We start from the raw sequence: 23,824 nt of genomic DNA, 5'->3' as shown, positions 1-23,824 counted from the left end.
TTGAGGTGGGACCAAACTATGCATTAAATTTCAACTACAGCATTACAGAAAATTTCAACTACAGTAATACAGCTGCTATCCCTTACTCCCCAAAATTGAGTCATTTAGGTTCAAGGTACAACGATACCAGCAGGTTCACAAAATGACTGAAAAAAATTATACCTACTTTGCATTTGTGCTGACTTAACTTGATTCATTTATATATTTTGAATTTTGATCTTTAAGTATTATTTTAAGGTATTGGTAATTGCGCTATATACGTATGTTTATATATATGCCTATTTTTTATTTATCTTTGTTCAAATCATTATATATCTTAGATGGTTGTACTTAATACAGAAAGTAAGGAGAGAAACCAGTGAGTATTTAGTGAACATTCATATTTAACCACATCTTTTGGATCGACTTGCTATGGTATTTGTAAACCAGCCAAACAAAAAGCAAATACAATAAGGTGTATTTATTATTTGTGAATTCTTCTTGCTTCTTCATACCCTGGAGACAGCTAAGCTGTCCTGAATTTTTCTAGGCACTCATTTTATTTTTGGAGATTGCTCTGAATATTTTCTGATCTGACTAAAAATGTTTTGAGATTCAGCCTCATGGTTGTACAGAGCAATTTAAGAGCCTAGCAGTCTTTAAAGATAAGAGGTACATAGCCAACACCAGACTGCTAGGTTTATCATCATTAATCAAAAGGGCAGGATGAGGAAACATGCAAGAGAAAAACATGAAACATCCTGTGCTAATGAATACTGTAGAAAATATTCTCTGACCTTCTGGAAGACAACTCTACTGAGTTCTGAGTATTGGTTACTAGATTCTTAATAAAAGTCTTCACCTTAGAAATTTGTGTTCAAGAAACTGCATATTCATAGCACTCAAATTATCAGAACACTCCTAGTTTGCATAACGTCTCAGAAGTGGGATAAGCACACTAGAACTTCTATGAAATTTCTGAACTTTATTACCTGAACCAGATGTTCTGTGGACAGCTTGTCTTTTTTTTTTTTTCCTTCCTCATGTTCTCTTCAGTATAACAACCACTGCCTCAATCAACATGGCCCCAATCCTACTTCTGCACAGAACATATTTGATCTGGATCTGTTCTTATGCCAAGAGAAGTCCTCACAGCGTGCCATATCAACATTTGATCTTGAATGCTCAAACCAAGTTGCCCTTTGCTCTCTGCTACCACTGGGCCTGAAAAAATTTCTTATATTTCTACCCTATTTTTGCATTACTAAAATGAACAAACAAAAAATTGATTTGGGGAATAAAATTGCCTAATGCGTGACATAAAGTGTGAAAATGTACGTGTATTTAAAATGTCAAAACTTGAGCTATATTCAAATTAAAGAGGCAGAGTGGTACAGCCAATTGCTTTTTATTGCCTGTCTAAAACCATGAGAATTGTTTCTGTTTTCATGCACCTGAATAGTTAACGTAACCAAAAAAATAAAAAAGATCGGTAGGAAGGCGAGATGGAGAAAAAACTCAACATAACTGGCCATCAGCCTGATCCATAGCTCAAAGAAGTTAAGGAGAAAGTTCTGCTGACTCAGTTTTGTATCAGGGCCAACATAGCTGCATTTATTTTTTTAAAAAACATTATCTGTACTGTGTATGTTAACAGAGTACAAATACTTCTACAAATGTTGATATGAAAATAGAAAGGTTTTAAAGTGTAATTTCCAAATGTAGCTACCATAAATAAAGGACTGAGAGTAAGACTGCCTTAAGCAGTAAGTCTTGACAGTAAAAAGCATCATTAAAGATGGCTGCATTGTGGTATTTGCTTTCGAAAGTCCACACATGTAACAGATTTTTCAAGTCTGCAGTGTTGTGCACACATGTATCAAGAGACTAGAACAAACCTTGAAATTAAAAAAGGAAAAACATGTGCAAACAAACTACAGATGTAAAACTTTGTTATAACATGACAACACTAAATTTTTTCATATACTTTTTTTATAACCCTTTAACATGTAGGGAAGTTAATACTAGGAAAGTCCCATGATTTGAACTATTAGAAAACCTGCTTAATAACTACTTTATTTTCAAATCTGTACTTTTGTTTTACCCCTACTACCACTGTGGATTCTCAAAATAAGGACTTCAAAGGCAAACAAGTTATCATCACTTGTTATAAGCAAATACAAAAAAAAAAAAAAAGGGGAAGAATTATCTTTCTGCCTACAGGTACTATTGCCCACTGATGAACAGAAAAAGAGTACGTACTTGCTACAGTGAAGCAATAATTAGTGGTACCTGTATAAATGACTGGTTTTAATAAAGGTGAACTATACCTTTCTTTGCGTGCTCCGGCATGCCAGCAGCCTCACTCACTTTTTTGAGACCAGTGTCAATACGAGATTGAACATAGCTGTACGGACAAGGCCTATGGCCTTGAATCTGGAGCTGCTGTTTAGTTGAAATGAGTTTGCTGCGGAGGCTCTCGTTTTGTTTCTCAAGCTCACGAACTCTCTCTTGCAAATGCTCAATCATTTCTTCCAGATCCACAGCCTGACCCAGCCGCTTGGGGCCGCCACCAACCTGTTCAGACCTTTTTTTATCATTAACAAGCCGTATTAACTTGGTGGCCATTCTGGGGAAAATAATAAAAAAAGATGAAAAAGAATGTGAAAAGTCAGCATAAAAAGCATTCTGTTGAAAGGAACATAATCACTGTGAAGACTTCAGCGTAGAACCTGAATAATAAATTTCAGGTTTTGATATAACTATTACTGCCTGTGAAGAACTCTTTGAAGATAATTGAAACCACTGTGCAGCAATCTGCTTTATAGCACTGACAAATAACAGTTTCCTAAGGCTTATCATTTAAGGTTAGTAAAGGGAGGACACATATTTACTCCATATGCTGCTTAAATGTAATTTTTAACGCATGACCTTATATAGGAACCTCTGCACGCTGTTAAGTAAAGTTACAGATTTGGGATGTGGTGGGGCAAACTATAAAAGCTACAGTTCCACAAAACATTCAACTATTGAAAGAATGCTAATAATATGCAACATTCCAATGATATATAATTTCCAGTATTTTAGGATTTAAATGTATATTTCAGTTCTAAAGTGGCTAAAATATATAGGTGGAGATATTTAAGAAGGTACTCTGAAAAAAGAGACTTAATAGTTCTCATTACCATACTCAATTTTTATACTTCGTAAATATTACCAGTACGCTTCAGAGAAGGAACGGTTAGCTGAAGAATATAATTAGATACAGAGGGTATGGTTTTCATCTATCTTTAAAAGGATACAAATTTTGCTTTTGGCATCTCAAGAGTTGTACCTTTGATTTCCTTTAGTTTTGATAAACATTGGTAAGCTAGAACAAAAGGCAGAGAGGGCACATGGAGGTGATGTAATATACAAGAACAGAAAACATACCCAGCAGTGAATGGAAAAAACTTGGCATATAAAGAAAGAAAAGGTGGCTTTGATGAGAGAGACAAGTTCAAGACTTTACAAAATTAGTCGCACATCTTCAAGACCTGTATCTAGTTTACAGGGAATCTATTTTTGCAGGCCCAGAAAGCAAACTGAAAATAAGGACACACTTCATTTGTTTAAAGGGGCTTGTTTTATTTTTGTATACTTGTGGACAGAAGCTTCTACTTAAAAGAACAAAAGTGAAACAAAAGAAATCTGTAATAACTTTAGGATGTCACAGAACGTTACTTGCCTGTAAGCAGGTTTTTTGTTTATTTGGTGTTTGTTTTTTTTTTTTTCCCCCCAATGTACTTCTACTGCAAATTCATTCCAAACTTTTAGTTGCAGGGGGTTTGGCATGAGGGATGCTGGGAAAGAAGTTTAGCTTGGGGAGTTAAGATTTTTCTCTTACAATCTAGACAAACACTGTATTTTATTGTTTCTGTGCCTCAAAATATTAATTCCAGTATTCCAATTTGGGCATTCTGTGTAATTTTACCTAAGTGGACGATGAGTGCATTTGATAAGTCATCTAACAGAAACACAGGAAATGCCATTTGGAATAAGCAAACAATTCATTTGTTCCACCATCTTGTATTTTGACGGTAACCTGACAGAAAATATGGAAGTTATGTCATGCTGGTCAATTTGATCCTGGCTCACTGAATACTGAGTCAAAGGAAAGAATGTTTGGGACTTGAAAGGTATGAAATAGTCCCATCTACAGAGACAGTAACTTCATATGCCCTTTCATGAGGCAGTTAGCCTCTGACCAGAAGCTAGCTTAAGATGCAGCAAGATTTCATTAGCTTAAGTAAAGGGCAATGGGAACACAGAGTCACAGTGCTTTTGGATTAATTAGTCCTCCTGGAATATAGTAATACCATGAACTGCTGAGTCCAGATTGGCTTGCCAAGCACAGCACTAAGTTTAATAAAAAGCCTGAAGTTCCTTCCATATGTTTGGGTACACTGGGAACTGTGTTCCCCATGCTACTTGGGACTTCTTCAATGAACTTATCTATTACCCTGAATAAAAGAGAACTGATCATAATTATAAAGGTGTTTTGGGGTTAACTACATGATAAAAGGCTAGATGCTAGTCAACTTCCTGGAAGACAGAGAAGGACAAAAAAAGGGACAGAATCTCTCTGCATAAGCCATTCTGATGCTATGATGAAATTCCTGATGAATAATTAGGCTTCTATAACCTCTTATTCAGTTCCCAGAACTGAATGTATACATGTTTGTTATATATATATGCTATATTTGTACAGAGACAGCATAGCTATGAACCCAAGGTACCACCTCTGTAGTGGTGGATAGCGATGTACACGGAGATCTAATACTGCACGCTGCAAAAAAATATCCCACATGCCACAGACACAACCATAAATCAATCCAAAAATGAATTCCAATGAGTGATTTTTGATACTGCTTTAAAAAGTGCTGTGAGAGAAATCAGCACAATTCTTAATTTGCTGATAATGCTCTAAAGGGCAAAAAATGTTATTGTAAAATAAAATAAAAACATTGAAACCCATACCTTTTAATTTTCTCCTCTTGCTTATTTGCATGCTGTTTGAGTAAGATGTTCTCATCACGTAAACGAAGAAATCTGTCTTCCAGTTCCCCTCGACTGATTCGTGATACAGATTGTCGAGCTCTAACATTCTGTGGAGTTGATGATTCTACCCAAACCAAGACAATTTTAAATTACCTTCAGTACATCCAACATGTAATCCAAAATCTAATAATTTTGAAATACTGAAAAAAAATATGAAAGTCAAGTAATTTGATATTTTACACTTGTATGAGACTGTTGATTAATTTTTTCAGATTTAGTGACATATTAATCTCTTTTTTCCTCCCTCTTAGAGATAAAAAAGTAATTAAAATGGTACTGCAAACTGATTATTCACTAGACAACACAAAGGAAATAGTTTAGCAAGTAACAAGGTACTGTCAAACATCCTACTTAAACAAATAAGGTCATCATTACTACAGAGGGCTTTCTAATCTGCTTCAAAGTTAACATACTCTCTTGAAGCTTGAATAGACTAACTCATAATTCTGTAAATTTACTCAGATACAAGACTAAGCCCAGTAGTTCCATTCTAATAGCAGCTGAGTAACATATCCGAATTGCACGGTACTTTTGGTTCCCATTTTGTTAAATGGGTCTGGCCTTGTCCCCAATTCAGGAAAAAGGCCTCTTTTCTTCTGAAAGGACAAACATTGCAGCTCAATGAGATTTCCAGTTTTTAGCATCTCACATCAAGTCCCCTCTTATAACAAGCAACACAAACACAGAATGGGTCATAGTATCTTTCAGAATTTAACCCAGATTTTGAATGGTATTTGAACTTAATTTTGTGAGTGGGAATGTCAGAAACATTTTTAGAAAGAAACTAAAGAAGCAACTGATCAAAGTCTGTAACTGTAATAAATAGCAGCTGGTACAAACCTTGCAATCCTCCAGTTCCAGCTAGAGTTAGACCTACATCTCTCACAGGCAGGTCCCCCACAGTTTCATCAGCTGGGACAGACATGGCTTATCTACGGATAACAAAATTCAAATGAAATTCTTCTCCATCTGTAACTTAAACTGCGAGACAAGAACGAACTACAATATATCATATAAAATGAAAGAAAAAGTAATGACGGATTCACTGAAATGACACACTTTGTCATTTTGTTTGTCATTTCATGACAGACAGCATTACCATAATTGCTCCTTTCTCAATTGTATCGCTCAGAGGACAATCTAAACTTTCAAGTTTAATGTTATGCCAGTTTTAATCTGTGCACAAAATATGGCTTCTTCGCTATGCAATAGCTATGATTTTATTGAATGCATGCAGAATTAGCTTTTTAAAGTTCTAGTTCTGTTGTCTTCAGCAATCTTTGGACTAAGGCCATATTTCTAAGTGCACGTGGGAGGGGGATCTATGCAGCGTTTTTTGTTTGGTTTTTTAATTGTTTGTTCGTTCATTTTAAGACAGGTCAAAGCTTAAGGCCCCAACTGGTAGATGAGTAAATGTCATCTTCCACATTTTGAATGGGACTTTCTGAAACAGAGGTGCTGGGGGTTATGAAGTCATTTCAGTACTGCCTACCATTCTCTTAGTCTTCTTTCAATCACTGTCATCAGAGAAATGACTTTCTAAGTCAGAGACTCTCCTATGAATGATTCTCATAAATCTGAACACATTTCTTTCTTGAGGCAACAGAAAGCTTAGCTACATGACAAGCTGAGATTAGGAAAGGATTAATGTGAGAAAGTAGTACATTTGTTTCAGTGTAATATATGAAGATACTTGTTAACAACTACTGTTTCTTTCTTCTCTTCCAGTGCAAAAAATTAGATGTTGGCCATAGAGGCAAGTAAGGCTGAAACAGCATGAAGAGAGACATTAAGTGCTTTGGACAGTATTTTTTTGCCCCCTGTTGTTACACTCTTCAGGTGATATAAATCCTTAGTGAATCCAAAAACATTTAGCAAAGCACTGGGAAATTAACAATGATGTTACTGAAGACCTGTATCAGAGGACAAAAGCGACACAGTATAACCCACAGGCATTCCATGAAGTATCTGTTAATTCTCTCATAACCAAAACTGCTGCTAAAGATATGCCTTTCTTCTACCAGTAAAGTCTTCTTTCATTCGTTCTTTCAAAAGGAATGAAAAGGATTAATGGAAGTTTAGTTTCCAAAAAGTCAACCTTGCTTTCAGTCTCTTGTTTTTTCATCATTAAAACTTAGGATAAAGTATTATTTCCAGTTTTCACTGTTTGTAACAACCTGAACGCATTTACCTTTTTCTTGGAACAAAAGTTTCCTTGTCGTGACCGTTGAAATTCCCAAACTGATCGACAGTTGTACATTAGCAATAACATTGTGGTTTCAATGCTGTCAGTCACAAAAATGGAGAATAATACTTCGTGATGTTGAGGCCCACAGCATGCAGCTGTTGTCATCAATGGCACAATTCTAATGACAGATACATATCAACTGGAATCCAGCTCCTCAGTGTTCTCATCTCTTTTTGTGTTATTCACACAAATGCCTCAAAACTTTTTTTGTAATTTGTTAAATTAGCGCTACCTGCAGTCATTGACTTCACTCAGGTCTAGGTTCATTACTGCAATTATTATTATATGTCACTGTATCAATATCACTACAGCAACTGAGATTAAAGGTAAACAGAAACCTTTACCTCTAGATGATCGACCCAAATTTGGTTCATGATAGTAGCAGGAAGAAGATGCTGCCATTATGTGTCTTTCTAGAACATAGTTGTCTTAGTCTTCACAAATCAAAAAAGAGAGATTTTTTTGGCAAATTTCAAGAGCTAAATAAATATTTTATCAGCAAAACTCTGCAATGTTTGTGATCTAGCAAAATCAAGCTTCAAAAACTCTAGCACAATAACAGGCACGGGAAAATGTTACTGTTTTTCACTATTTGCCACTTGCTAAAGAAACTTTGCTATGGATATCTACCTGTTATTTTCAGCATGAAAGAAATCCATTCATTTAAAAAACAAAGACAAAACAACATATGCTTGTCCCTCAAATAAACAAACAACCCCCCCCTTGCCAGTAGTAATCCATTACTGGCTGCAGCAAAACCACAGAAATATTTAAGTTGTAAGCAAACAAACATAGCAGGGCTGTACATGAAAGCCAGCTTTAACTGGCAACAAGACATGACTTGAAGGTAAGTGACAAAATAAAGCTGCTATAAATCTAAAGTCCCAAAAACTTAGAAAGGTGAAATTTTCAAAAGTAAAAGGAAGAATCGGTTGTTTCATTTTCATTACAAAGTGATGGAAATTAAGCATTCAGCTTTTTTGTTCTGGGCCACAGGAAAAGAAAAAAAATTAACTGTTTTTATGAAAAAGAATGTTTTTAAATAGAAATAGTACAAACCTGCCTCTGTGTTTTAAGGAGACAAAATATAATTACAGATTTAGAATTTGGCCTGGCAATTTATTTGCCTCATTAGTAACAGAAGAGCCACCTAAGTCTTTAATAAACACTAACAACCATCATTTATGCTTCTTCTCCAAGAAAGGACACTTCAAACAGCAAATCGTGTGCTCCATGTGTTACAGTTACTTTTTGAACATTACCTGAGTGTCAATCACAAACACTTAAACAAAATTACTTTCCTTGCAGTCAACAGTTCCAGCATTATTTCTAAAAAGCATATGAGATTTCTCCACACAGGAATTAAATCTGACAAAATTGTACAGCAACACTGCTACAAAAGTGATTGTAGTTAAAGAGTCTAGCATTTCCTATAATAAGCATAATAGAGCAAAAGAGATATAAATTTGTATTCGCATCTAGACAGATCCACATGCCATGCTGAAGGTCAACAACTTAAAACGGATTTTATTTCCAAGGAAAGTAACATTACAGTCACTTCAGCACTTCTTGCTCCTAAAAAATAAGAAAAAAGAACTTACAAAGAGAGAAAAAAGTTTTCCTTATCTCTGGGACTAACCTATAAGAATTTCAAGTTTAGTATAAGCAAGAATTTTAGATATAGTTACTGAAGTTAAAGAAAATGTAACTTCCTTATACACTGAACTACTTACAAAACTGTTGCTATCACCACCTGTATCTGACAAGTTACTACAAAAAAACAGCATAGAAGTTTGCAGCATTATGTGAGACCCGTCAGTAATGAGCATGAATACTTAAGTATCAAAGCTCATGCTTTAGGTCCAAATTCTTATATAACTCACAGAAGTGTACTGTTATCCCAATGTCATACAAATGTAACGAAACCAAGGAGGGAATACTTAAATTTCCAAAAAGTTCTCAGTCAGTGGGGCTAGAAGGGACAGTTTCTAGTGAAATCTTAAAAACTACAACACTACTTAATTCTTTCAACATGGAATTAGAATTTCATGAGTCTTGGCTGTGGCCAAGATGATCTTTTCTTACAAAATCCTACCCCATTCTCTGGTAGAGAGAAGAAGAAAAAAAAAAAAAGGGGGGGGGGGGAGAAAAAAGAAAGGAGGGGAAACAGACAACCCACATATCTTAGCCTGTCACAAAGTATTTCCAGCCTACGTTCTTCCTCTATTGATTCCTTAAAGATAAACGTTTGCACTCTATTGGGCTTGTCATCTAAAATAATCTCGTTCATTATTTGGTAGGAGTATACACACATATAATCTTTCAAACATCTTCTATTGCAGTGTTGTGCGTTTTAGGAGGTAGAAAGGAAAAAAGGAGAGAAGATATGGAAGATATTAGAAAACGAGATCACCGCGTCCTGCTGTAGTCTGAGGGGAAAAAAAGTCTCTCAGACCCTAAGTCCTACTACAACACAGGAAAAAAAAAAATCAAGACAACCGCGTCTTGCCTTCAAAATATTTTAGAAGTGCTTTCCAAGTTTTTTCTCCAGCTCCGTCAGTGCTGACGACAATTGTCGCGGCTGAGGGGGCCGGGGGAAAGGCAGCGTTCGCCTCAGGAGGGAACGCCCACACCCCCCGCTTCTTCCCGCCCTCGGGCACAAGAACAGCCGCTTCAGCCCAGCCAACTTTTTGCGTTCACAGCTGAGGAGGGCTGCTTTTATAACAAACGGTGAGCACCCTGCCTCTTCCCAGGAGCTGCCAGGGAGAGAGGGAAGGAGGAAACCTCACAGATGTGAAGCAACCGCTTCTGGGTGGGAGAGCACCAAACCCCGCCAGCCCTGCTCCTCAGCGATACCCCCACTACGGGACACGGCACCGCGTCCCCCTGAGCGGCTCCGGTACGGCCGCCCTCCCCGCACCGTACCCCCAGAGGGAGAAAAGCTCTCCTCGTACTCACAGCTCCCCGCCAGCCCTATGGCTCCTCTCAGCGCTCGGGTAGCAACTGCCCCCGTTGCTAACAGAGCCCTTCCACTTCCGGTGGCCGCCGGGCCCCGCTGCCTGCTGGGAGATGTAGTTCGAGGAGGGGCCGAACACGCGTCTCCGCCTCGTCCCGGCGCCCGCGCCGCGGTGCATGCCGGGAGTTGTAGTCGCCCCGCGAGCGGCGTTACGGGCCAGTGTGGTCGGCGGGAGCTGCGCGCGGAGGAGGGCGCCTTCCGCCGCGTGCCGCTTAAGGCGGGTGCGCGGCTGAGGCGGCGCCATGAAGAGGAGAGCGGGGGAGCGGGAGAAAGAACGGAAGGTACCGGCGCTTTTCTTCCTGCTCCCCCGCCCGCCTTCAGCAGCGCTCGCCCGTGGCTAGCACTCCTTCCCGTGGCTGCTCTGCGAGGGGCAGAGCGAGCCCACCCGGGCTGGGGCGGGAGTCTCGTATGAGGGGGGGCTCCGAGGGTGCCGTGAAGGTTACGGTGGGGGGGAGGCAGCCCCGGCACTGAGGTACCTGCGGCTGGGGGCTGCTGCCCTGCGCCGCCGGGCAGGACCGCGGCCGCCTCGCCCGCCGGTCCCTGCAGCGGCTTCGAGAGGCCAGCGGTAGTAGCTCCCCGGGCCGGAGCCCCCGCAGGGTACGGCTCTTCCCTCCCGGCTCGGAAGGGGCTGCGGTGCAGCGTGCCCCGCGTGTGCAGTGATCCCGGGGCCGCAGGGAGGGAGGGGGGAGCTGCGGGGCGGGCGCCGAGCAGAGCCCCTCTCCTTAAGTTGGGAATCTTGGGGTTCCCCTCTCCATTTAAAGACAGCAACCTAGTACAGCTTTAGCAGTGGCTAATAATAAAGGTTTTTTTACCATCTGGGCTTGCATATTTTAATTTAAAAGGGAGTTCTGCGGAGTTATATGAGAAAATCATAGGATTAAACATCTTTGGTTTTGTCAGTACGTTCTCAGTGAGATGATGCATAACTGCACTTTTATCTTCAAAGTACTCTTGCTCTACTCCAAGCCTAATCTAAAGAAACATTTTTAATAATGTTTTTTCTTGATAATGTGTTTAGATGCAGCCCTGTTACTCACTTCCATTGGAGATGTAATTACATTGCTTGTATAAGCAGGCAGCATTGCTGAATGTTTTGCTGTTCCAGGTGCCTTTGAAGGGCTTGTTTTTACCACGTTGTGCAACATTTGACTGCAACTCTTGGTGGCTGTTGTACTTCGGATGATTTTGTTTACAAAATAGTAGTACAGAGAAGCAGTAACTTATTTGTTTGAAAACATAATGCCGATTTTAGTGATATTGATGAAGGGAAGGCTAATTCCATTATAAACTTCGAAAAAGCTTTCTAAAATGGTAATCTGGTTCACCTATCTTTGCATATAGTACGTACTGGGTTTGGTGTTGCTATTAATTTACTATTTAACATTAAAAGTTATTTCGCTGCAGGGGCAGGGAAAAGGTCTGATCTAAGTTTGCAACTAAATATTTTAATAGAAAAGTAACTTTAAGTCTGATGACAGTAGTAAGACTTAAAAACTCTTCAAGGCCAACCTGGTCACTTTGTAATTACTCTTTCTGCCATTTCTTGTCGCTGAAGGACAGTAACTTCAGTGTCGCATTTGTGTTTTGTTCTTTCTGTTTACGTGAAAACACATGCAGGTGTAAGCCGTCACATCTAATCCAGTGTAATTATGTTGCAGGAAAAAACCCAAAACAACCTGTGCTTCTTTCAGCCTGTACATTTATACTATCCATCCAAGGCTGGGTTAAGCTTTTGTCTTTGCAGTATGTCCCAAACATACTTGGGAATCATTTGCATTAGGAGAATAATTGCCATTGATAAGATGATCATTCAGGGATACACATGAGGGAGTAAGAGGTGTAACTGTGAACTACACTGACAAAGGTTGTAGGAGGACAAGGCACTTGTGAAGAGGTATCAGAGGAGCACTGTGTAAGAAAAAAAACCCTCAAGGAAGCTCGTGTGAAAGAGTACAGCCTTAGACACACCTCTATGTTATAAGAAGAGATCATTATAGAGGATTTAAAGGTGTGAATACTTACAGGATGCCTTAGGGGCATGTTGTAAGTTGGGTACTACTTGAGAGAAGCTTTCAGTATATTGAAAGTGAAACAAAAGCAGCCTGTAGAAGGTCTAAAAATAAAGGATACCAAAGGGCAAGGCAGCAATGGGAAGAGAAGGGGTTATACAAGAAGAACTGTATGCACCCTCATAGTGGCATTATTTTATAAAACTTAATTAAAAGTGTAATCTTTGGGCTTTTGGTGCTATGCCAGTTCACCCTTCAGAACTAAGTTTAAATATCGGTTGATTATGTTGCTCGCCTAAGAAATGATGAAGGCAAAGGAAGTGTGTACTTATTGTAGTAGTTCTGCCAAGACTTCCATTTAGGTTCTGATCAAAATATTTCGTAGTAAACCAAATACTAGTGAGGTTAACCCGACCTCTTCTGGAGAGTAAGATTTATGGGGCCTACTAATGAGAGGGAAGTGGTTGGATAGAGAAGCTGGTTTGGATTATGTATCTTCTGACAATGTTCTGGAGAATTAAATCCTGAATAAAAGTTCTTATTTTGCTATAATTGTGTGCACTTAAATGCTGTCTATCAGAAGCCCAGTGATTGGCTTTTGCTTTGTAATTATGCAGTGTGTTTCTTATATGTGATAAGCTCTCAGATTTTCATGTGTGTAGCAAGTTTTGATTTATGCTGTTATAGAAGAACATTTCTGTTCCAAGTACATGTGGTAGAAATTCTTCAGAGTACAGTGCTGTCATCCAGCAATTTCCACTTTGCAGATCACTCAAATGGATTGAGTAAGATTGAGTGTGTAGCAGAAATGAAATTGTTTATGCTAGTATTTGGTGTTCCAAGCCCTAGAAGAGGTGGATGCAAGTTCATTCCTGGGAAGAGGGTCTGAAAAAAGTTGAGAAACAGTAGCCAGATGTTAATAAGTTAGCTGTCTTAAACCCCATGTTGGGGATGCTAGTGTCCTGTGGAATATTTCTGAGTCTTAAGTGGACAGCAAAACATGATTATTCCTAAGTTTCATCTTAAAGATATCTTTGGATACGTTGCATGCCATCAGCTTCTCTGGTCATCCCTATAGCAAATATTACTTCTGTGCATAAAACCAGAGCGTTAGAGTAGATGTGGCTCATTAGTTGGGGAGGCATTTTAATGAAACAGTCCAGTGGGGGCGTGTTTTGTTTATTTGTGTTTGTTTGTTTTATCTTAGAATTCAGTTTTAACTAGTACAGTTTCTAGTTATTTTGAATCTTCTTTACGCTGTTGGTCAGAGTTTTGGTCAGCTTGCAGTAAAGTTTCTTTTGCTGCGTGAAGAAAAAGTACTACATAAAGTAAAACCAAACATAAACTTCTTCTTTGGTAGTCTACTTAGACTATTTTCTCCTTTTAAATTTGTGAAGAAAGCTGTTTTGCCTTTGGAATGTTTATTATCTTGATCAATATGCACAGGTTAGTTAAAAAAGTTCATCTTTAATATAAGACTGTTCTCAAGAGTTACTCAGTCAAAGTTTATTTTAAGTAAGTTTCAGTGTGACAGATGCCAGGTTCTAGTAACTACCTTTATATGCTTCCTCTTGCCACTCTTTGCATATTAAGACCCTATGTCATTACTGTGTGAAAGATAAGATGCTCAGCTAGTCTGGAGTATTATTTTCCTTTACTTTAAAAGGATTACATTGATGGGTCTTTGGAATAGACAGCTAAGCCCAGTTCACAATTACCTTATGTAGCTGTTTATGCTAATTCACATTATTGTGAAACCAGAACTGACTACAGAGAATGTATTCCACAGACATTACTGTTATGTTTGTACAGCTCCCAGCACAGCTGGGACCTCAATCCAATAAAGTTATTGCTATACAAATAATAAATGCATCAATATGCACATATCTGAATATTCACAAGGGCTTTTACAAAGATATTCATGTGCAATTTCACATTTGTGAGACATGTTAGACAAAGTGGCAAGGAAATATAAAGCTTTAAATAACACAAAGCTTTGCATGTATTTTGTTTACAAGGAAGAAAAGGGAATATACAGTGTTTTGCCTGAGACTTCAATGAGAAGTCTTATTTCCTGCATCTTCCTTATTTTTGCTGGCTGGAAAATAATATATATATGAGGTAAAATAGGTTGCTTCAACATACTAATACTCAGGGAAAAATACGCCAGTATTCTCAGAGCACTTAAGAGCAGGGAAACAATTTTAAGATTAATGCTGAAAAATGTAACCCATACAATGCAATGAAGTATATAAACTTTAACATTGTCTTATTGTAGTTTGTTCAAATATTACATTAATTTCTTGCTTCCTATTATTGTTCTGCCTCCTAAGCTATAAAACCATAAAATTTTCTAATTGACACATTAAATAGATTCTTTTAGAAGTTGTGTTTAGGAAAATTAAAGTTACTGAAACAGCTTAGATGCAGTTAAATAAGCTTCTTGTCATGTCATATTTCTGCTTAGGTAAATGGTGTGCAGATTTTAGCAGAATCAGCAGCCAATATGCCAGTAGCAATTTTTGTGGTAATCACATTATTGGCCCTTCCCATTATTAATGAGACAATAATTAAGAAATAGTGTTGACAGTCACATAACACATGATTTGTATATTGGAAATGGTCAGGTAGAAGCCTTGCATATGCAGAATAAAATACAAGAAAGAATGAGTGGCAAATGTTCCTTGCTTTTAAATTCATCACATTCTTTCTGCTTAAATTGCCTCAGCTGCTAATGCTGGAACCATTACAGTAATGGACTCAGCAAATGAAGGAGAACCAAGACATACACACTTTATTACTGGAGGGGTAATTTTCTCTTCATCTGTAATAGCAGCAGTGCCTAGTATTGATCAGACCATCAAGATACTAATCCTCTGTAAAATTACTTGTTATAACTGAAAATGTGTTAATCCAAATCAGTCTGTGTCCTGACTTTCTACTTACTATTGAATACAGACTATTAGATGGTTTATTTTTTGTGATTTAAAGCCTTTATATTGATAATTGTAGGAGCTTCCTTTGCAAGAGTGCGTGCTTAATCTTAGCTATGGCCCTGGGTTGTCTTTTTGTTTTAACTAGAACATCACCCACTTAATTAAGAAGTGAGTGTCTATCTTGCTGCTCTGAATTATATTGGTACTTTAGGCTCTGCAGATTTATTAAACATGTTGTTTTACATTCAGTCTCTTGTTTTTGCTGTAAATAAGAACAGATCTGTGATTCGCATGTTAGAATCTTCTAAGATCTTGGAGCTAAGAATGTGAGGAGCATGGATACTGAAAACAGTAATTCATGTTTTGTTGATTGTTGCCTGTAAAGGGTACTGTGTGTGAGAGTAACATAAAAGAAGTTAAATGACAGGGGTCTAAAGGTCTTCAGGTTACTTTGATCCTAGCAATCCACTACGTGAGACAGTGGTATGGAGCTGTGTATATTCCATATCCGAATGCGCACTCTTGGGAAGGCTTCTCCTTTTCCCACCTCCCCCCGCCCTTTGCCCCATCTATTTTTTTATATTCTTGTATGTTAAGATTGTAAGCTTGTGTCTGTTACTTGTATAGCCTCTAGCCAACTGAAATTCTGGCTTGGTTGCATGCCGCAAGTATAATAGCTGTTACAGGTACAATACCTCATAGGACATGGGTGCATGAAATGGTTCCATTAACCCTGACCTTTCATTAGACTTATTAATGCAGGCTTCTACCACATGACAGCCATTGGTATTTTGCCAGTTTATGGGGGGCAAGAAGTGTCCTAGAAGTGGGTCAAGATGCGGAACTGGTTGCTTATTTTAAAGAATCTGGTAGTGTTCCATGCATTTCAGGAAATTTTTGTTGTTATTGTTGCAGTGTCAATTAGATTTTTTGCTCTGGCAGAATGAACAGCATGTTTATTTACCTAATTACCCCTCTGCTTTCTTTTTTGCCATAATTTAATGGATTCAGCTTGTGTCACTTGGAGAGACTTTGCATTTCCTAAAATGTATTGGAATACCAATACCTTTACAGGGATTTTGATTCCTTGTCTGCCTCAGAATACTAAATTTTTTTTTCCCTTTCCAATAAAGAGTAAGAACAGAGTATATGTTGCTTGCTTAATTCCAGTTTCCCTATTGAGCAGCCTCTTTACTATAATTTCGAAGACAGCACACTAGAAATGCATACAGCGAAGCATCTTGTGTGATGATGATGTGATTTAAAGGAGTTCACTTACTCAATTGAAAGCTACTCTGCCAAATTTAAGATGAACTCAAGTGTGTTCTGTTGTCTCAGTAAATTTGCAACTAGACTGTTATTAAACATAAGTATGTTCTCAAACAGGAATGCTGAGCCAAAGAAAACGATTGTATACAAATCCAGTGTTAGACCTACCGTGGCTAAAAACACGATGATAGTTGTTTATATTCTTTTTCAAATATTTCTATAAATTGTCGCATTCAGGAAAATTAAATTTAGCCAAAAAAACAAGGGAAAGCATGTTGTGGACATTATTCCTGTTTTCTGTAGAAAATAAAACTTTGTATGGATTGAATTTTTGGTGGATTGAATCATTTGGACGTTGTTAGCAGATGATTCTATTTCAGAAAGCTAGATAGTCTCAGATGTAGGTCACCCAGACCCTCTTGTCTTCTGATTCTGAATTTAGTTTATAATCTCAAAAGTTTCAGATGGAAATTGGCGTTTTTGAGATGAAGCTGTAGTGAAATGTCCTTGCTGGAGCTGCAGTACTGGCTGTTTTTTCACTTTTATTTGTAGATTTGGAAAACATTTAGTGAATAATTATTATACTTCTCCCCTTTACAGCAGGTAGGATTCAGTTCCTTCTGTCCCAGGTTAGTGAGAGCTAGACAGGCCAAATAGTGAATGCCTAAAACTTGTTTCTGTTACCAGTGCAATTGGTGATGAAACTTGTGTGGCCTCATGCTTTTAATAATTCATTCATTTCTTAAATTATTTGATTAACCTGTAATGACCAAGAGCATTCAAAATATCAGATGATCCTCATCTCTTCAGTTGAGACTAAAAAGCACTATAGTGTATTACTGTATTCTATTAGGTTCACTAGTGAACTGCAAAACGTGGTTATGAATATTTATCAGCATTTAAAGTACGGGACAGATTAAACATATCTTTGAAGACTTCTGGATAGAAAATGATCATGCTGAAATTTCAAAACACTTTTTTTTTAGTTAATTGACTTTTACTATGTGAGGAAACTCTGCTCTACCATATTTAGCTTAGCATTTTTTTTTACTTTATCTCCTAGAACTTGTTCCATTTCATTTTGCCCTTTTATCTGCTGCTTATCCCACCATTTTTACTTAAGACTGTAAAGTTACTTTAGTGTAACTGCTGTTGTCACCTTTGCCCTCAGCTAATCAAATAGTTTACCTTGAGGGAAGCATTTATCTCCCACTTTCATTATTATTATTTTCGTAGCTGTAAAGATATATATTTTATGTCTCCAGAAGGCTGTAACAGTGAAACGAGGTATTGATCTGCTGTATTTGGCAATTTCTTTCCACCTTGCCATCGATATCATGTCAGCCTCTGTCTGTACTGTGGTTGACCTCACAAATAGCTCTTTATGTTCCCATTGGATTCAAATGATATACTATGCTCAAAACTAAATCAATGAATGATTATAAAGTTTTTAGTATTATTTCATAACCCCCAGGCAATTGGTACTTCATGCAGTGAATACTTGAAAAGGTAGCTCATTAAAATATGTTGCTGATTCTGTTCTAAGGTTTAAAATTGTATTGAAATCAAACATCCTGTAATATTAAAATTGGGGTCTGATTTGCATGTTTCTGTACAGATACTAAAATTACTGAAACTTCTGCCGGTAATTCACCAGAGAAAGTCCAGTCTATAATGGCAAAAGATTTTACTTAAAGCAAAACCTCCAACTTCTGATGCATGCTGTGTCCTCTGTTTTGAGTGCAAAAATTTCATGCACTGGACCTTGCTAGTGAAAAATCATGAATGCTACATTACATGTGCTTTTAGGGGTAAAGAATAGAGGTAAAGATTAGATAATGTTTTCATCTCCAAAAAGTGAACAGTAAGTTTAAGCAACATTGGGATTAGAATACATTGCTACTACTGCTCTGTAGAATCATATACCTTACGTATACTTCTAACACTTTAATCGGTAAAATTCATGTTCAAATATACATCTAACAGATTTTTCTTTTTTTTTTAACTCTGAATGGAAATAGGTAGGATTTTCACAAGCATTTAAAGGGCTTTAGAAGCCCAATATTGAATTTGCGCTTGAGTTGGGCAAGAAGCTTTTAAAAATCTGACTATTGTCACAAAGCAGTAGGCCTCTTGAAATGTACATCTGTATTTGGAAAGGACTGACTGGAGATTGCATACAAAAGGATAGGTTTATGCAAATTAATTAAACAGCAGCTTGTAAATGTGGAAACAATTTGTATTTGACTGTATTCTCTTCTGATTTTCTTCTACATTTACTTCTAACGTAAATTATGTCATTGCAGAAGGTAATGATGCTCTTGTGTTCAAAGGAAATACTTCATTGTCTGGTATCTAAATCCTATGATGGCAAACAACTGCAGATGGTAAAATATTGAACAGTATGCTGTGGTGCATATGTTTGTACCTAATCACAGGATGAAAACAGAACAAATCATTTCATCCAGAGAAACTACGTAGGAGAAAGTTATTTGAGGCCTTCTTCATGAACAGTGCATATAAACAACAGTGACATGACCCTCTCTCTGGGTTGGAAAGCTTGTTTAGAGTCAGTTTAGATAGAAATTTCTAATGAACTTTTTAAAAGAAAATGAGCATTTGTCAAATGTAACACTTCTGCAAGACCTTTAGGTAGAAAAAATATGTAAAGGTGTTCCAAAGAGATAGATTTAGAGTAGAATATTTAGATTGTTTATTCTGAGACGATGTAAGCGGCGTATTTTAGTATGCAATGTAAAAACAATCAAAATTATACCAAAGTTCTGATAAGTTTGAAGCTGTTTTTTTAAGCCTGGAGTTTTACTAAAATGTAGAAGAATTTTTTTTTTAATGTACTGCAGCTATTATGAAATTAAAAAAATCCACTTCTGTCTTCTCTCCAGGTAGAAACCAAAAGGTAATTTATTTCAGATTTTGTATTTGCTGAGTATAGTGGAACTGATCTGATAGGAAGTAAGATCAAAAGGCAATTCCACTCCCCACTTTCCAACCATTCCCTTGTAAATTCTTTAGAACAGGATGGGTTGAATCAGTTGTGTGGCTCCTTGCATCTTTGGTAACAGGGAAGAGAAACTGGTTTGGTTTGGGTTTTTTACTGTGACTAGGTCAGTAGGCAGTTACCTTTTATAGGTGTTTGGTGCTCCGGTTTTTGCCTCTGGCATGTGAAATATAGTAAGTGTACCATATTGGTGGTTTTCTTTCTATTTGAACTTCATGATGATGGCAGTAGTAGGTGAACTTTTTAGGAGGAAAAGTACCAGGACAAATGTTAGTTTGCACAGACTTCTCCCGTTCCTTAAAACAGAAGCTACTAAGCTTCTGCATTGTCAAGTTTGGGAGCCTTCTGCTATGTGCTGTCTTTCATTTCTTGAACTTCTGTCACTGCTGTCTGAAAAATAGTCGTGTGATGTAGTCGTATGGACACTTATCAATCTTGGTTCCATAGAACATGTTTATGGAAAGCATTTGTACATAGACAAAAATGAGATAAAAGCAGATTATGCGTACTGCCTATGTTTTGATTTGCTAGCCTTGTATTTCACTTTAAAAGACTTCAAAAGTCTTTTACTTGTATTAGTAAAAACTTGTATTCCTGAGTACCTTCCTCTTTAACCAATTTTGCTTGAATGTGTTGTGAGGAACTTATGTATATTTGGGAATAGAGCTATTTTCTATTGTATATTATATCTATCTATATGATATATTGTGCACTGTTTATGTAACAGTAACCAACAGGTAATGTTGCAGGAGGTCTAACACACAGTTTCGTTCTCTCTCTTATTTTTGTTTTGTCTTTCCTCTGGCTGGTATTGTCTTCTCCCAGTGTTAAAAAAAAAAAAATTGATTATTTTTTAAATAAAAGCTTTGTTGTTTTTTTTGTGTTTCTTCGCATTATTAGTATTCATATTTTCAAGTTACATTCCATGAGGTTTTCTCCAGTATTGTTGCAAATAAGAGTTGAAACTCATATGAAAATTTCCTGACTCTAGGAACTGATACTTCAGAAAACTTCTCATAATCACTTGACTGTTGCAAGTTGTGGTGCTTGGTAACAGAGTATAACAGAGTTCTTGGTGATGTTCTAGCCTAAACTCTTAATAATAAACTGTAGATATTGGTCGGCCTTCTCTGAACTGTTTTAAAAATGTATTATGTTACTGAAGTATTTTTATTATACAGTGTACTTATCTGTAGCTCCTTAGTGTACCTTCTCTTCTCATATTACTTCATAAGTTTATCCTCACAAAACCTCTCTGTAGTAGGGGACCTATTTGTCCTTCTTCGCAAATGGAAATCAAAATGGAGAGAAACTTCAACTTTCTCATTATCACAAGTGAATTGGTAGTATATGATAGGCATCAGATACACTGCTTCTGTTCCTTGTGACTGAATGGTGTGTGTGTGCAGCAAGCCCGGTTCATTTGGACAGGGTTTGAGTACCTGAAATAGCTTGTGTGTGTGCGTGCGCTCCGTGCAGCTCATGATGAAAGGGTCAGGAAGCACAGTATGTGCGCGGTAGTGTTATGCGCTTCAACAATGTAGAATGAAGTTAGGACATCCAGAACTTAAGATTTGGAAATCTCAGACAACTACAGAAGTGCTTCTGAATCGATTTGAACCTCATTATAAGACAGAAAGAGAAGGAGCAACTGGGGAAAACGGATGTGTAACCAAACAAGTCCTCTAACAATTAAAGTATGCTTTTTTTTTTTTCTTTCTTCCACCCTCACAGAGTGTAAAAGATGTTGATGAGCTTTCCCCAAATTTATAATTTCTGCTATAGATAGGACCGTCTTGGCTACATAGAAAAGCCTTGACATTTGTCCTTCATTCCAAAATAAGTTGAATTTTGATTTTATGCTTTTGGCTTCGTGAAAACCATTTGTGGTGATCAAGACATAGATTGGTCATTATCTATGATTTTAAAAGTGTTGATATTATTTGACTTGTGCAATAGAACATATGAATATGGTTCCTACCTTATAGAGCTTGTGCTCTGTGTGTGTTTCTGTGTACGTGACAGACAAGTGTTTTTATGCTTCATGATTCAAATGTATTCCTTATAACTAATGACAATTCATTTATTTTTCTCTTTAGTTTGCAAAGTGCAGTTTGTGAATAGTGTCTTTAATGTGTTGGTATCAGGACAGAAATCGGTACAAAGCAGTAATGTCATGAGCGGGATGATACCAGTGACCCAGCAAAACGAAACAAGCACTTTGCATGTCGATCTGTTCTGTTAAAGGGCAGTATTTGGCCCTGTAAGTGCAGGAGAGATGGTCTGTTCATGGAAAGGGCATAAAGAGCTAACTCATATGATCCTTTGTCAGCCTGATTAAATTTAGTGTCAAGCATTCATTCATATGAAAGATGAGCGGCATCACTGTTTATCTAATAAAAAAAAGTATTTCTATTTTTCCTGAAGTCTTTTATATGTTAATAGAGGCAAACGTGAATATGATCACATAATTTAAATGTGTAAGTAAAAAATATTCATCTTTACTGGCAATGGGTTAAAAGTAAGATGTATATGTTTTATGCAAAATAATGCAATTTTCTTGTTAATCATGCTGTTCAAGCCATAAGTCCACACAAAACAATGCTTTTAAACAAATAGAAAATACTGTTATTGTACCATTTATAACAGAAATGCTTAGGATATTTAGAGATTGATGCAAAGTATTTATTTGAATGCTCTAATGTATGTGCCTAATACAATATTAATATACAAACGCAGCATTAAGATTCCAGGTGATTGTATTATCCCTAATAATAAGGTGTTAGGCTCTGCTTTTTAATACTGAAAGAAACCCCAGTATTTAGAAAAAGTGGTAGAACAGATGTAATTTTGGAAATAAATGCATGCCATTACAAGAAAATGGAAGAATTTCTTGTGAAATAATTGAACTTTTAAATATTAAAAGAAAGAGAAACGAAAAAGTTCAGATATCTTTCCCCTCACCCTTCCTACCCTGCGAAATCTGGCTTGCTTAGAACAGCTGCTGGGAGTTCTGTTTAACGTTGTACTTTGCATGCATTTGTGATTTGAAATAAAAAAAAAAAAAAGTAAAATTTGAGAGAGACAGTTTGAATGGCATGCTGTCAGTTTGGCTCTTCATGAATTGGCAGTGGTCTCATTTAGGACCTTCAAATATGTGTCTGCCTGGACAGAACGAGAACATTTTGCATGTTCTTCAGAAGACAACCACTCCTTGCTGCCTCACAGTATTCAGTGGTGCATGACAGTTGCCCTTCATTGCTGTCTTCTTCGAACTTAACCTTTGACCGTCCACTTAGTCGCTGCGCAACGGTTGGAGCAGGCCAAGATGTTCATGAATGACGGGCATCGGCCTGCAACGTGCTTGTCATTATTTGACTGTCAAAAGTAGCCTGCCATTGGGCTCCATCAAGGTTTGAAACCTATGTGCAGCAGTCCATATTACTTAACTTCCAAGACTGTCAACAGAACTATCAAATGTGCATAAAAAATGTGTGTTGAATATGTCTTTGATCATAATATAGGGAGATATTTTTTGTGTGTGCTAAATGTATTCATATGACTTTCACAGGGCCAAGAGGTTGAATCTGCTGCCATGGTAAAAAGTGAACTGTTGTCTCCTGTGGTCTAAGTTTCAAATAGCACAATTTAGATTTGAACAGCTCTGCCAGTTAAACTCTCAGCTTGTCTTGCGTATCCTATCAGCTTTTCAGCCAGCAGTATAAGCAGCGAGATACTAGACCAGTGGTGCCTGAGGTTAGCTGTCAAACCGGAATGTTATTTTGGATCTTGCTGTAATGTAATATTATAGAAGGAGGTCAGGCTGTGTGATTTGTAAAGCAGTTGTGTGAACTTAAAATGACTGAAATGTTTATTTCAGGTACTTTTTTTTTTTCCTCTTGAAAGAGTTGAAGAGAAGATAGAATTTATCATTAAAAAAGTAAGAAACCTAAGGCAATGTAAAATGGTCATTTTTCTGTCAAGTACAGAATACAATGCATAAAAGAGCATCAAAATTCAATATGAAGAGTCAGTAAGGCTGAAATTCACTAAGTAAGAAATGCTTGACATTGAAAATACTTAACAGGCAGATGTATCTTTTGATAACGAATGCTGAAGACCTTTGGGGCTTGAACCTCATGCTTAATTTAACGAATGGGAATTGTACCCCTGGGTTAATTAGGAACATAGGCTTGGTGTGTAGGTAAATCACTTATGCAAACTCCTATAGTAACAAATACTTTGAAT

General features: G+C 37.3%; 2 protein-coding genes across 8 annotated transcripts in view; one reads left to right on the top strand and one right to left on the bottom strand.

Annotated features, from left to right (window-relative positions):
* RPGRIP1L (RPGRIP1 like) overlaps positions 1–10,341 on the bottom strand; it is a 78,161-nt gene extending 67,820 nt beyond the window's left edge. For 2 of the 5 annotated variants that reach the window (XM_063334318.1, XM_063334321.1), the window contains exons 1-4: positions 10,286–10,341; positions 5,920–6,011; positions 4,999–5,143; positions 2,310–2,608 (exon numbers count right to left, since the gene is read on the bottom strand). In XM_063334318.1, the coding sequence (XP_063190388.1) occupies positions 2,310–2,608; positions 4,999–5,143; positions 5,920–6,004 (529 nt within the window). In that variant the 5' untranslated portion in view covers positions 6,005–6,011; positions 10,286–10,341. Of the gene's footprint in view, positions 1–2,309; positions 2,609–4,998; positions 5,144–5,919; positions 6,012–7,671; positions 8,323–10,285 lie in introns of those variants that run through there. The other 3 variants (XM_063334320.1, XR_010070971.1, XM_063334322.1) reach the window with 3 other exon arrangements.
* The window catches only part of FTO (FTO alpha-ketoglutarate dependent dioxygenase), a 257,550-nt gene continuing 243,223 nt past the window's right edge, over positions 9,498–23,824 (top strand). For 2 of the 3 annotated variants that reach the window (XM_063334324.1, XM_063334323.1), the window contains exon 1: positions 10,469–10,624. In XM_063334324.1, coding sequence (XP_063190394.1) covers positions 10,586–10,624 — 39 coding nt within the window. In that variant the 5' untranslated portion in view covers positions 10,469–10,585. Of the gene's footprint in view, positions 10,058–10,468; positions 10,625–23,824 lie in introns of those variants that run through there. The other variant, XM_063334325.1, reaches the window with a different exon arrangement.

The sequence above is a fragment of the Chroicocephalus ridibundus genome, chromosome 4, assembly GCF_963924245.1.
Source record: "Chroicocephalus ridibundus chromosome 4, bChrRid1.1, whole genome shotgun sequence".
NCBI classification, from domain to species: domain Eukaryota; kingdom Metazoa; phylum Chordata; class Aves; order Charadriiformes; family Laridae; genus Chroicocephalus; species Chroicocephalus ridibundus.
This window is presented reverse-complemented; position numbering and strand designations above follow the sequence as displayed.